At 36.2% G+C, this 15,464-nt stretch overlaps 1 protein-coding gene across 1 annotated transcript; it reads right to left on the reverse strand.

The window, feature by feature from the left end:
* Window positions 1-1,969: 1,969 nt before the first annotated feature.
* Window positions 1,970-5,074, reverse strand: LOC115704320 (sulfite exporter TauE/SafE family protein 3-like). The gene is made up of 2 exons (XM_030631534.2): window positions 3,879-5,074; window positions 1,970-3,529 (listed from the first exon to the last, which is right to left on the reverse strand). The coding sequence occupies exons 1-2, from the start codon at window positions 5,004-5,006 to the stop codon at window positions 3,209-3,211; spliced, it is 1,449 nt and encodes a 482-aa protein (XP_030487394.2). The 5' UTR covers window positions 5,007-5,074; the 3' UTR covers window positions 1,970-3,208.
* Between the last annotated feature and the right edge of the window lie 10,390 nt (window positions 5,075-15,464).

Here is a 15,464-nt window from a genome sequence, read left to right on the forward strand (position 1 = left end):
TATTAGAATTTAGGATGGTACAGTCTATTAATTATATTATATTTTAAAATGAAAAAGAATAATAATTATAAATTTTTAATATTTTGTTGAACAAAATACAATAAACCCCTATCCAAGAATACAATATTCTAATTGAGAGGTTATAACTAAATAGAGTTATACTAGAAAAAAAAATTAAAAAACCAAAAAATATCAACGTAACAATAATAACAATAAATAATCATTAATATTATACCATAATAGAAATATTTTAGAGTAAATATAATATTCATACATGTATTATAATTTAAAATAAAATTATTAATTTTACATAAATAAATTTACAAAATACATATATATATTTTATTAAGATGTAATTATTCTTATATAGAGGTATACTTTGGTAATACGGGACTTAAAAAATATATAACTAATTACAATTTAAAGATTATTCTTATTTATAACTAGCCCAAATTGGGACTTGATTTTTTTATAATAAATTAGAGGTTATTCTTGAATAGAGTATTCTTAAATAGATGTTCTACTGTAGTATGTAATTATTCACTAAATAATATTATTTAGTAGTTAATGGTTAAAATATAAAGTTTTTAGTAATTACTAATTACACATAATTTTCACAAGGTCATAAGAATTTGAGAGTGTAATTAGAACCCCTAATTACACATTTATATAGTAATTACATGTAACATGGTCAGACAAATATATTAAATTGTGTAATTAATTCTAATTGCATACAAATTTAATTACAACGTGACTTTCTAAATACGCTCTAAGTGTTCATTGGTTCGAATTTCCATAATGAACCAAACCAGTATAACGGTTTTTTGAATATTAGAAATCAAACCAGACCAATAAATTATTCAAGGGGAATTATTCCATATACTATTTTTTTAACTTTTTTTTTCTTTTCAAATTTACGGTTTAGGTTTCTAAAGTGGTTGCAGCACTAGTTGCAATAAGAATTTCTATACGATTTTTTGTTGCAATTTAGGTTGCAGCACTACTTGCAATAGGGATTTCTATGTAGAATTCCGTAAAAATGTAAAAAAGAAACTGTTTTTATATGTAAAAATGAATAAGCCCCATTTTTCAAACCAAACCAAACCATTAAGAACAGTTTGGTTTGGTTCGAAACCACGGTTTAAGTGAAATTTATAATTATTCATATTTTTGAAGTAATTGTTCTATTTTTACTAAGTTTTTAATTTTATTTTTTAAAATATATATTTAACATGATAAGTAATAGATCTATAACATATAAATAACAATATAAAAACATTCTCAAAAATCAAACATAACATAAAAATTCAAAATTCATACAATAAAAAACTTGACACACAAAAAAGTTCAAAATTATACATATAGTCACATATAAAAAATATATCTAAATTAATTATTTATTATAAATGGTTCGGTTCGGTTTAACCGTTAACTATTAATTATGAACTGCAGTCGAACCATTACGCCGTAAACGGTCTAGATTGACCAAACTACCAAAAACGGTTTTCCCTACGATCTACAGTAGTTTGGATTATTGTGGTCTGGATTTAAACTGCGATTTTTCAATTTATATAATTAGCCCTAATTTATGTTGTTTAATATTTAATAAAATATATTTTAATACATTTCTATAATCATACTTTAAAAAAATATATATTTCCATTTAGTAGAGAAAATTTGTTGTCATGACAAACTAATAATTCTCTCCATTTTTTCTTTCTCTCCTCTTTTCCCCTTACTAAACAATCTCAAATTTTAGTTCTATCTATTTTTCTCTCATTTCATTTATTTCCTCCCACATTTCTCCTCTATCAAACATAATAAGAATAATCTTCAACTTTTCTGAAAAAAGAACTTTTAAAAAATTAAAAATATGGATTTTTATTAGTTTTTTAGAAGGGGAAAAAAAGAGTGAGAGAGGTCTCACTAGAGCACATAGTTAAATGCATTGACAATTAGCTAATGTGACTAAAGAATGAGTAAAGCATCAGCCTCTCTACTATAAAAGTGATAGTTACCCATAAGAGAACTATTATAAAACAACATGGGCTACTCTTAAGAATATCATAATTAACAATTTTAATCAGAACAAGAATATCATTAACAACCATGAAGTGTCCATAAACTCTGTTCTTAAGGTAGGTGATTGCATTTAGACAATCTGACTTCAACACAATAGTATGATAACTAAACCGCAACACCATAGATATCGCCTTCAACTCAACCAGTAACGGAGAATGATCAATGAAATGCTTTCATAGAACAAGCTGATGATGCCATTGCCAAGACTGTCATCTTTGGACTGTGTAAGAACTAGTTTGTACCATGAAACTATCAGCACAATGATTCACCAAATACTTAACTTAGCCTAGTAATCAACCACTCAGTTAGTCATTATCTCTTATGCATAAGGCTTTTTCTCCTATACCACATCCTCCCACATAGTGATGTAAATATGGACCAGACTTTTTGACACGGCACGAACGAGCCTGAGAGGCAGGAACACGACTCAACACGAAAAAGTATGTGCTTAGGCACGACATTAAAAAATATGGACTGAAGCACGACATGACACGAAAAAATATAAATTTAAACACGACACACGACACGAAAAAATATGAGCTTAAGCACGATATGACACGAACAAATATGAGTTTAAGCACGACAGGACACAAAAAAATATGAGCTTAGGCACGACAAGCCCGAAAGCACGACACAACCCATATTTTTTTTATAACATAACACGACACAACCCATATTTTTTACAGTCCAACACAGCAACTACGCTCCTAGGGAAAACAGCAACAATTTACAATTTTATAATATAACTTTTTGGCGCAAATATTTTAGATACTTTAGTTGGTAAAATTATAATTTAAGTACTTAAAACACTATAAATGTAATCGTTCAGGTATTTTAGCTAAATATACTCTTTAACTTTTTCTATACATAATATAATGTTTTGTATCTTCTCATTTGTAATCTAAGTAGCCGAAATTTCAAATGAAAAAATTACACGGGTAACTAAAGAATAAGAGGAAACATTGATTCATCAAGCTGAGGATTTTTTAATTTGGTAAAAAAAAATTTAGACCATTTCTTGATTATTTGTGCATGTTATCTTGCGCAATGCGAATCAAGCTGAGGAATTAATAGAGTTTTAAGTGCAGTTGCAGCCTTGTGAAATGGTAATGAGAATTTGAGAATGCTAAACTTCATACTTGCAGAGGTTTTCGAAGCCCATGTATTCGTGTCTTGCAATATTTCGAATAATGTTTGAAATTCCAACCCCACCCAATGTGATTGCACTGACAAAAATTGTAAAGGCTAAAATGAAGATGATCAAAGATGTCCTTCCAGACAAAATAATTAACTTTCTTAAAACATGTTGTCCTATGAGGGCCGCAACAGTAGCCACACCAACAAAATACGAAGCATAAGGTATTGGGAACCGTTTTAGAAGGTAATACTCCACAACAGACATAGATGATGAGAACGTCATTGCAAATGTGGCTGTCGCACTCGACACCTACACACAAGTAACCAATTAGTTTGTAACTGATTTATATAGTGGAAAATTTTATTATACACTCTTTTAAAACTGGTGCACCGAAGCATCTAAAAAACATTTTAGTCTATTTTTCATGTTCATGTATATTATAATTATTTAAAACATTCTGCCAAATTTTAAGAAATTCGAAGAAAATAAATTTACACTCTGAAAATAAGGTTCAAAATTTATTTATGGTCATGTATATTATAAATTGTTTGAACATTGTTTTCTTGTAAATCGATAGGGTGTGACTCGGTGCACCGATTTTTGCACCCTATTTATAATAGCATAATTATCATTATATAATAATTAAGTAAACACTCACCTGAGGGGGAATTCCCATCTCCAAAAACATAGGACCCATAATGAACCCTCCACCAAGCCCAAGCAAACCACCAACTACTCCTGCAAGTACTCCACAAGCACAATAGAGAACAAGTTGATGAACACGCCAATTTGTTCCCTCATCACCCTTTGATGCAATAATTCTACGTCCTTTGTATAAACCAACTGCCTCATACATTGATACCCCAACAGAAATTGGGATCTGCATTAAGTTGATGACCCAATATCCCATCGAACAAGTAGATGTATATTTCTTGCCAATTTGTAATCCAAGGAATGATACCCAAACAAAAACTAAAAGTCCAAATTCCTTCCAATACACATTCTCAACAACTCTGACCTCTTCTACTTTATCATCATTATTTGGTCCAATAGCCAGAGCTGTGTACTCTGCATCATCACCACCATTGTTATAATTAGCAGCTTCTCTCTTCTTTATGGTTTCCTTTTTCCATGTTTCAACACCCTTGAAAAATGCCTTTGTAGATGTTCCTGTGAAGAGAATGATAAGCAAAACAGTGACCATCCAATCAGCAAAGATCACATTGAAAGCAACACCAATACTAATTCCTAACATGAGCATGGGTTGTATGAGCAATGCCAAATCATAATCAATAATAGGCATATCAAGTGTTGGATGCCTTAACTTAAGGTTATAGTAAACTGTTGAGACAGATGAACCCATGATCATGCATTTTGATATAGCTGTTGCAGATTTTGCATCAAAGCCAATTATAAGGCTAAGCATAGGAACGAAAATCCCACCACCGCCAACTCCGCCTACGCTTCCGAAAGCTGCACCGCAAAATCCAATTACAGAGCCCATAACAATTCGCCACCCAAATTCCATGTCGGGCCACGCATGGTGATATCCAGATGATGATGATTTGTTTGACTGCCATAATAAATTCACTGTTCTAAATAAAAAGTTGGATTCAGAGTTTTCAGTTCCAATGTTATTATTGTTATTATTAGACCTTGAAATAACCTCCATTGTCGTGCCTCTTTCTGCCGAAACTAACACGAAAGCTAATACGAGATTAAATATCATCATCAACATTGATTTCGACATCGATCTCAAACCCCGCTTTACTCCAGCCATGTCCATTGTGATCTGAATTTCGATTTTGGAAAGAAAATAGGCGAGAAAATTTGAATGATGACTGTTGGTTTTTTTTGTTTGTTAGATCATATTTACTGACTGTATTACATTCGCGTAATATATATAGTTTTTTTTTATGGAAATATCAACTTTCATTATCTTTTTTTTTAATGATTTATTTATATAGTTTTTAATGATTTATATAGTTGTTGATATCCTATCTTTTTCTTTTCCTAGGGAAAAGATTATTTTCCTCATTTTTTATTTTAATAAATCTCTCTTGAATTAATTAATAGTCTATTATTTAAAAAGATATGTATATTAATATCTCAAACTAAACCCTAATTAAACGTTTATTAACCAAAAAAAACCCTAATTAAACAAACCTCCGTAGTCCGTAGTCTTTTTCTTATTATCCCTAATTAAACTAACTTTATAGTAATACTTACACATGCATATTTGAATTAATGAACCAATATTCCAAATTAATTATTTTATTTTTAATAATAAAATAAAAATATCCATTAATTTTCTTCCTTGAAATTCAATCACCTTTCTAATTTTAGAATACATAATAAAGGTAATAATATTAATTAGTTAAAACAATCAATTTTTTTTAACAGTTTAAAACAATCAATTTTATATCTATACAAAATCAAGAAAAGATAAACGTATTAATAGCATTTCAATTTATCGTTTATAATTAAGGAGTTTTTTCTTAAGTCGGGTTTTCAAGATTAAGTGTTGATGGATTGGTTTGTTTTGGATCTTTTTTTTTTAATTAAACTAATGATAGTGGTTTTTGAAAATTCAAAACTAATTTAGACAAATTAAATATTCAAAACAAATCAAATAAATCTACTTAAGAAATTCATTTAGTTGGAAACTATAATTTGTATTTCATAAATATTCTATTTTTTTACTAAATTCTTTTACTTTTTACAGCTTAAACTAGGTAAATGACAATGAAAATAGATATTCTCAAAATTATATATATTAAATTATTATCAATATTATGTTTAAGATTGTTTCAAAATATAAATATTCAGTAAAAAATCATATATATTGAATATATATAAAAAATAGATAGTTTGGTTTAGTTTGAATTACAGACAAGAATTTTAAAATCGTGATCCGATTAGAAAATTGAAAACGGTTTGAATTAATCAAACCATTGACGCTGTTTACCCAAATTTTGACGACGATGACGTGTCAAGAATAGCATCGCGTGGCACAAAAATACCGAGACTAAATTAATGAAGAAGGTGTAAATTCATGACTGTTGAGATGCCCCTTAACTTGGGTGGTTGTTCTTCACCCCCAAAAGAAAACTTGGGTTTTGGGGGGGACCTCCTCCCCCCCCCCAACTTGGGTTTATGGGGGACCCCCCCCCCCCCCCCCCAAACTTGGATTTAAGGGGGAGGGACCCCCAACTCAGGTTTGGGGGGGGGACCCCCCAACTTGGGTTTGGGGAGGACCCCCCCCCCCCCCCTCTCTCAAGTTGGATCATGGGGGAGTCACCTAACTGTGATGGTGGTCACCCCCCCTCAGCGAGAGTCTCGAGGGTGTTACCCCCAAGTATGGGCTTAATCCTCAAAGGTGGTTGAGACCATGTCACACCCATAAGGGACCCTTGTCATCAGTGACTCCTTCAAATGTTCAAATCCCGCGAAAGGCTTAAAGACAGTTGTCAACCCACGAAAATAGCAGGATATTATCCTAAATATCAGACTCCAACCGCCTCCGAAAATCAAGGAGACGGTTGAGATAACTCCCCGTTGGTCGCGTCTCCTGAAGCGAGAAGCACCAACCCCCTCCCCTATATAAGGGGTTACCCATGACATGGGAAGGGGATCCACATTCTGAAACACTTAGAAAAGAAAAGATTTCTCATTCTTTGCAATCAAGAGTCTGTTCTTGACTATTGCAACTCAGATCAATAAAACTCAAGGGGAGTAGGCTATTACCGACTTCCGGGGCCGAACCTCTTTAAATTCTGGTGTCTTTTATTTATATTTATTACGAATTTTGGCGTTATTAATTGCATTTATTATTGTGATTTTGGTTTAAATCTCATTTATTACGACTCCGCGTCAGTTGGCTAAAAATCCAGTCAACATTTTGGTGCTTTCATTGAGAGCTTTAGCCAAAATCTTCAAGTTTTTCCCCGGAAAAAATGGTGTTAACCCGAAGATCTCAAGAGCGACCTGACGAAGAGATGGAAAGTGCCCACCAAGTTCCATCAGCGAGCAACCTTGCCGAAAACAATGGAGAACGACCCCCACGTTCGGGGAACGGCGACACTACCACCACCGCTCAAACCTCAGGCCATGGAGCAACTGGTCAAACTACAGTCACTGGACAGACAACTACAGGGCGTACCACCAATGCCACTGCCGCAGGAGGCGGCGCTACTGATGGCGCCACCGGAAGAGGTAATACTAGAAATTTTGTCCCACCTACTGACGGTGCGGACCAAGCTCAGATTGGTCGCGGCCCAGGCATCTTTACGCCCCAGAATGAACCCCATGTTGACATCGAGGGAATTGACCCCGAGATGGATCAACTGCGAGACGCGATAGGCCAGATGCAAGGCCAGTTTCAAACTGTGCACCAAGAGCAAAATCAAGCTCGAGAGGCCCTGACTGAAAGTCTTGCTAATCAAAGGAGAGAATTCCAATCTTGGCTGGAAGATCATGCTCGTGAGATGAGGAGGCGCCAAGACGACCAAGATCGTCGCACCCAAGAGGTTGCCGACTTAATACGAAGCTACTTCAACCAAAACACTCAAGGGATAGGTACTGATGCCAACAATCAACAGATACCTCAAACCTACCCTCGGAAGGTCCCTACCCCAAGGAACCAGAGGGAGAGGGTGGTCTATGGACCTGAAGAGCGCCCAAGGAACCAAGAAAAGACTAGGAGTCACCCCTCCAACAGGGTTCCCCGCAATAATAATCGACCACCCCCGGCTAATGAGCAAGTCCTACCCGATCATCATATGGGACGCGATGACTCCCACAATGTCCGTCTAAGGCGGAGTGGTGGATCTAGAAACAATAATAGTGATCGTCGCAGAAATAGTGGGAAGACACCCCAACGTAGGGAGTGGCAACCCCGCGATCAACGTGGCCAACCACGAGATGGCAATGATCGCCCAAGAAATAGTAGGTCCAGAGGGAGAAGAGAAGACCCTGAGCTCAACAGTGACTACCATCCAAACTACCCTGACGGTTATGGTGATGATGAGGGGTTATCAAGCCAGAGGGTCGTCTGCCCCTAATAGGCAACATCAACCTGAAGATCCACCCCAAAAGGGTAGGAATGACCAAGTACCACCCCCAGCTGATGGAAGGGCTGATAGTCAGAACGCTGGAGGAAGGCCCGAAACGAGGTCGATTTTGAACGGGTAGGCCCCCGAGGGGGTAGAGACCTGCGGGACGCCCTAAACAGAAATAGAGACAATCGTGGTTCCAACATAGTGAACCCACCTGAGCCAGACCAAAGGGACCAAGCGAATGTTGGTGCCAATATTGCTCAAACAGCCACAGATCCGGTGATCCAGGCTCGGTTGGACGAGTTAACCCAATTGGTCAAGGACCTTACCGCACCAAAACCCACTGACTTGGATCTGGAAAGGAGGAGAGGGTCTGCCTTCTCCCAAATGATTAATGACCTCCCCATTCCAGCAAAGTTCAAGATGCCCACTTGCAAGTACACAGGTAGTGAAGACCCACTAACTCATGTGGAGAACTTCAAAATCCAAATGGACCTTCAAGGAATCATGGATGACCTTAGGTGTCAAATTTTCCCTGCTACCCTCACTGACACGGCGCAACAATGGTTTACTAAACTACCCCCAGGAAGAATCACTTATTGGGATGAGTTTGAAGGGTTATTCTACACCCAATTCTCTTCGGCAGAACGGATACGCGGAGTTGGGTGACTTGGTCGCCACCGAGAAGTCCGATCAGCCACTAAAAGACTACATTCAACGCTTTATGCAGGAGTCAACCAAAGTAAAAAATCTGAGCGATGATGGCAAGCGGGCCGCCATCATGGGGGGCATTCTGGTGGGAAGTCGGTTGTGGAAGGATACAAGGCGGAAACCAACCCATACTATGAGAGACTTCCTTGATAGAGCTGATGAGTTCATTAAACTAGAAGAGGCTGAGTGGAACGCCAAAGGCCTCAACCAGGCTAAGGAAAACAAGAACGGGGCAAGCACTAGTGGCCAAGGCTCCCATAGTCAGGAGAGTAATAATAAAAATGGCTTTAACAATGGAAAGAGGACCAACAACGATAATGGTGGAAACAACTTTAACAACAAAAAGCCAAACAAAGCATCATCATGAATGACTATGTCCTTCTAATTGATTCAATCTTCAGCCACGTGCGACATTCCCCTTGTCCTTACCTATGGGTATGATAACCCATCATCTTGCCAAAGGGTGAATTACCATCGAGTATGGAGTAGTTGGGATCATCCCACCTGGAATATACAAGTTAGCATGTTATGGTGCCAACACAAAGCTAGTACTAGTGTCTTGCCATTAAAATGCAGAGCACCTACAAAAGTACTACCAATATAAGTTGCTTTTCAACAATGACTTAGGCTGGTTGGTGTACCCGCAAAGTGTATTTTCATAGCTGGTCGTCATACCTACCAACAAAGTTTGATAATGTAAAGGCACAAATTGCCCACTTTTGATGTAATAAGGCATATTTGCCAATTTTATTCATCAAGAAAAATTGCAAGTTATTTTTCATATAACGACGCAGCTTGTATGATTGTTATTGAATCAAATTACAAGCCTAACTAAGGTCAAGAGTGTATGAAATTATAGTGGCAAACCCGTGAGAATAACGGTTCTTATGTGAAAGCCCTGATTACTTAACAAGTGATCAAGAGGTGAACCTACCTAGTCACTTGGGGGGCAACCACACTCATACATGGACTAGTAAGCATAAAACACACTAACTTAAATAGATTTTACAATTTTGAAACTTTCTCTTCAAATTCTAAAGTGTTTGTGCATTGCTCAATGTCTTGAGCAACTTACATGTTGTACATGGTTAACTATAAAAAAAATGCTTACGCATAGTGTGGTACATGCCAGACAAGTTAACACATAGTAGCACATAGTAATAGAGTCACATAGCTTCAAAGTAAAAAAGAAAGCATACATCTATGACATTCATAGACCCTTAAGGGTCCAAGCTAGGGGTACCACCCCGATCCTTAAGGGTCCAAGCTAGGGGTACCACCCCGACCCTCAAGGGTCCAAGCTAGGGGTACCACCCCGACCCTCAAGGGTCCAAGTTAGGGGTACCCCCCGACCCCCCAAGGGTCCAAGATAGGGGTGTTGGTATTATATTTATCCAGGATCTTAGATCTATTGCAAGTATGTTGATTTAACAACCTAATATTGAACTTCTAAAACGATGAATTAAACACATAAAAGTTAAGAATAACTTACAGTGATTGCAGCGAAATTTATGTCTCCTTCCACTCAGATCTCTAACCCTTGATTCCCCGTCCGTAGCGAGTATAATCAAGATCCGAGCCCGAAAGTTCTCTTCGCCTGGATGTGATCCTTCACAGTCTTCCAAACTATGATGAGATACTGAATGATGTGAGTGGGCACTTCTCTCTCACTAGGGAATTTCGAAATCTCTCTTTATTTTTCTCTCTTATTTTCGTGTGATACACTTTGCAGAGCAAAGTTTCTCAAGCAACACATATGCATGCAAAGAGAAGAGAGGGGCTGCTATATATAGGAAAAGAGAAGACCACAACTTTCCAAATAAACAGTTTCCTCTTTTACTGTGTAATAGAATAACTGCTTTATTTAGTGTGATTCACCACTTTCCTATTTAGGCTAGGCTTTGATTAGCAATTAAATGACAAATTAAATTGAAAAATAATAATTGGGAAAAGGTAATCATGTGGCCGGCCATGGTGTGAAAAGGGCCTCACATTGATTTTGCAGTTTCCTCAATTTTATTTCTATTTCTCCAAAAATGTCATTTTTCCAATTCTAATCATTTAAATGCCAAAACCAATTATTTAATAACTAAAATAGATTATTAAATAATATTTCCATTTAAAATTAATTATTAATTCAGACATGCAAAGTCTCATAATTAATAATTAAACCTAGAAACCCTCTTATTTACGATTTCATCCCTAAACTGTGAGAATTCACAAATTAGACATAGTCTAACTTTTAGAATTATAATTGATTAATCATAAATCAATTATAGAGTCTTACAAACAGATAGTCTCAACTAGAATGGGGACCATGGATCTATATTCGAGCTTCCAATAAGTTGAACCGATTTACCAAGTAAATCCCTAACTTATTAATTCCTCGTTGAATCCACTCTTAGAACTTGGAATTGCACCTCGGACTTATATAGAGCATATCATATGTTTCACGATATCAATATGCTATCTCATTTAACCATTGTTATAATCTTAATGTGATTTAGAGATCCTCTATATAGATGATTTACATCGAGACGGGACTAATTTACCGTTTACACCCCTCAATGTATTTTGCCCATTTGAACACTTAGTTACCTGTAAATGATGTTTTAGTGATCTAATAAATAGTCACTGAAACAAGAGCTCATCCATTTACTTCTATTCAACTAAGCTCAAAAGGAATCATCACTTTACTTCTATACACCAGTAGAAGCTATAGATTTCCATATTTATGTTTAGCACTCCCTATTCAGTTATGCTATCATGTTCCCAAAATATATGTATTATCCTGACTCAAAACAGGCTTTAACTAATAAATCAAAGAACAAGAATAGCACTCCTGAAATTGAGCCTAAGCATATCAGGATTTAGATTCTCTTAATCTAAGATCAACTTCTGACATTGACTTGGAAAGATACAACGGTAAGTTTACAATATCTTTAACCAAGTTCAATATCGGTCCAGTCCAATGCATACTCCATGCATTCGAAACCAGTATACTTTACCAATGTTCTGGAAAGAACATAACACTTACTCCAAGTGTAAGTATACTTCATCGCTGATTATCACATCAGTGTAAATCCAAAACACTGATGAACAGGGACCAAAACTTTTGAATCATATAATCACAATCACATTCCACTGTATTGACGATACTGTAATTGTGAATAACTATATGTTTTGGATTTAACTAATTTTGTGCATATATCAAATATATGTATTAAACCATAAACATGTAACATACATGTAAACATGCTTCACTTCTAAATTGATAACTAATCAGATTGTAATGAGTTTTATTTAGGGCATAAAACCCAACAAGGGGTACCCCCGAACCTCAAGGGTCCAAGCTAGGGGTACCCCCCGACCCCCCAAGGGTCCAAGCTAGGGGTACCCCCCGACCCTCAGGAAGTTAGGGGTACCCCCCGACCCTCAAGGGTCCAAGCTACGGGTAACCCCCGACCCTCAAGGGTCCAAGCTAGGGGTACCCCCCCGACCCCCAAGGGTCCAAGCTTGGGGTACCCCCCGACCCTTAGGGTCCAAGCTAAGGGCACCACCCCTGACCCTCAAGGGTCCAAGCTAGGGGTACCCCCCGACCCTCAAGGGTCCAAGCTAGGGGTACCACCCCGATCCTCAAGGGTCCAAGCTAGGGGTACCACCCCGACCCCTAAGGGTCCAAGCTAGGGGTACCCCCTCGACCCTCAAGGGTCCAAGCTAGGGGTACCACCTCGACCCCCAAGGGTCCAAGCTCGGGGTACACCCCCGACCCTTCATAGGGTGTGGCGGTTGATGGTCAACAAAGTGTGTTCAAGCCTACAAATCATCCAAGTTTATCACACCTCCACAAGTACCTTTTTACCAATTTCATGAAAATAAAGTTGGGAAAATGGAGGGAATTTGAAATTTTGCATGTTCATAATGTTCTTCAATATTCAAGAACACAATCACCCAAAAGTTTCAAAGTTATTCATTTTCTCACCCAATTACATTAGACCAGAGCCAAAAACACATTACCATAGCCTATGCTACAAAATCCAATCGTCAAACACTCACACTTTATAAAAAACTCAAAAATCCCAAGGATTCAATGCCATTTCCGGCCATGGAGAAAACTACCAAAAAAAAGTGCTAAAAATTTCATCAAATTTTAAATTTCAAGTAAGAAGTTTGCAAGAGGAAGTGTGGATAGCCTACCCACTATGAAGATGGAAACCTTAAAGCTTCCAAGGATTATTATAATTTTTTCTTTGTAAATATTTAGATTATTTCTTTTGAAAATATTTTTTTTTGTAATTTAATTTTGCTTGTAAAGGGAAAAATTATCATTGGGATATGTTGTTAAATGTGAAAAAAGTAACGGTTGGGTAAAATATTTTTGGGTTTTTGGAATGTAATTTTAGTATAGGCGTAGTATTTTTGGTGCCGCTGTGCCAAGCCGTCAACAACAGAAGTAAGACCCGAACAACACAAGAAAGTTCCTACCGTATGGTCATACCGCTAGAAACTTGGGGGGTAAATGTTTACCCAAATTTTGACGACGATGACGTGTCAAGAATAGCACCGCGTGGCACAAAAATACCGGGACTAAATTAATAAAGAAGGTGTAAAGTCATGACCGTTGAGATGCCCCCTTAACTTGGGTGGTTGTTCTTCTCCCCCCAAAAGAAAACTTGGGTTTTGGGGGGGGGTCCAATCTGGGTTTAAGGGGCAACCCCCCCCCCTCTCTCAAGTTGGATCATGGGGGAGTCATCTAACTATGATGGTGGTCACCCCCCCCTCAGCGAGAGTCTCGAGGGTGTTCCCAAGTATGGGCTTAATCCTCAAAGGTGGTTGAGACCATGTCACACCCATAAGGGACCCTTGTCATCAGTGACTCCTTCAAATGTTCAAATCCCGCGAAAGGCTCAAAGACAGTTGTCAACCCACGAAAATAGCGGGATATTATCCTAAATATCAGACTCCAACCGCCTCCGAAAATCAAGGAGACGGTTGAGATAACTCCGCGTTGGTCGCGTCTCCTGAAGCGAGAAGCACCGACCCCCTCCCCTATATAAGGGGTCACCCATGACATGGGAAGGGGATCCACAATCTGAAACACTTAGAAAAGAAAAGATTTCTCATTCTTTGCAATCAAGAGCCTGTTCTTGACTATTGCAACTCAGATCAATAAAACTCAAGGGGAGTAGGCTATTACCGACTTCCGGGGCCGAACTTCTTTAAATTCTGGTGTCTTTTATTTACATTTATTACGAATTTCGGCATTATTAATTGCATTTATTATTGTGATTTTGGTTTAAATCTCATTTATTCAACTCCGCGTCGGTTGGCTAAAAATCCAGTCAACAGACACTAAATTCATTTGGTTCATATTGGTTAGAGTTTGAAACTACAAATTGTAAATTATATGCACAGTCCTAATTAAAGAGGCCTTAAATTAATTAAGCACTTGCAAAATTTTATTGTTGAAATGATTGTTTAGTTACTGTACAAACAATTCAAAATGTGCTAAATATGGCATCTTCATTTGATTTTTTGTGAGTAATTGTAAGTTTATATTAGCTTCTTTAAATTATGTCAAAATTTGTTTTGCTAAATGTTTTACGAATAAGATTGTATATTGTGTTATTCGTGATTCTTGTTCATATTAAGATTATTATTTAAAAAAAATTATACTTTCAGTAAGAATGATACTCTTGCTGAACTTTTATTCAGTAAAAGCTTGTTTGATAGATTGTATTGCATTAGTATTATTTAATACAATACTATGTCTAGTATTGATTTGTATTAATAGATTGTGCAAAATTTATATTTTCAATAAACTAGATCCCAACATCGATTATAGGTCGGGCTGGGTTCCAAGTTTGGAGTCTGGGTCTGGATCCGGGTCTCGAGCCCAAATCTAGGTCAGAGATTGGGATTGACCTCGAATCTTTTGTAAATATTATAATGCAAGTCAATACAAATAATTTGTTATGTATTAAATAATATATTTTCATAGTATTAAAAATTTTGGTCATAATAATTGATACAATACATTATTTTATCAAAATATAGTGTTGTTTATTATTTAATACAATACGACCCTTATACAATATACCCAAACGAACCCCTTGCTATTTGATTAAAAAAATTATCCTCATATTTTAGAAATAAATGTAGCAAAAAAAATTAAAAATAAAATAGAGTAATTTGCGATATAAATTTTTAAATTTAATTTTTGATTGTAAATTAATACTTAGTTCTAATTTTTAATGGTAATAGTACTTAAGTTATAATTTTGTAATTTTTGTACGTACCTGACCATTATACGTGATAATGTTCAGGTAATTAAATTTTAATTTTTTAGTTAAAAATTAATTTAAATATGCCAATAAAAAAACATAAATAATAACTTAATAAGTACTTACAAAATAAAATTACTATAAATATTAATTAAATATTATTACTATAAAAAAAAAACTAAACTAAATAAG

The sequence above is a fragment of the Cannabis sativa genome, chromosome 1, assembly GCF_029168945.1.
Source record: "Cannabis sativa cultivar Pink pepper isolate KNU-18-1 chromosome 1, ASM2916894v1, whole genome shotgun sequence".
Taxonomy (NCBI): Eukaryota; Viridiplantae; Streptophyta; class Magnoliopsida; order Rosales; family Cannabaceae; genus Cannabis; species Cannabis sativa.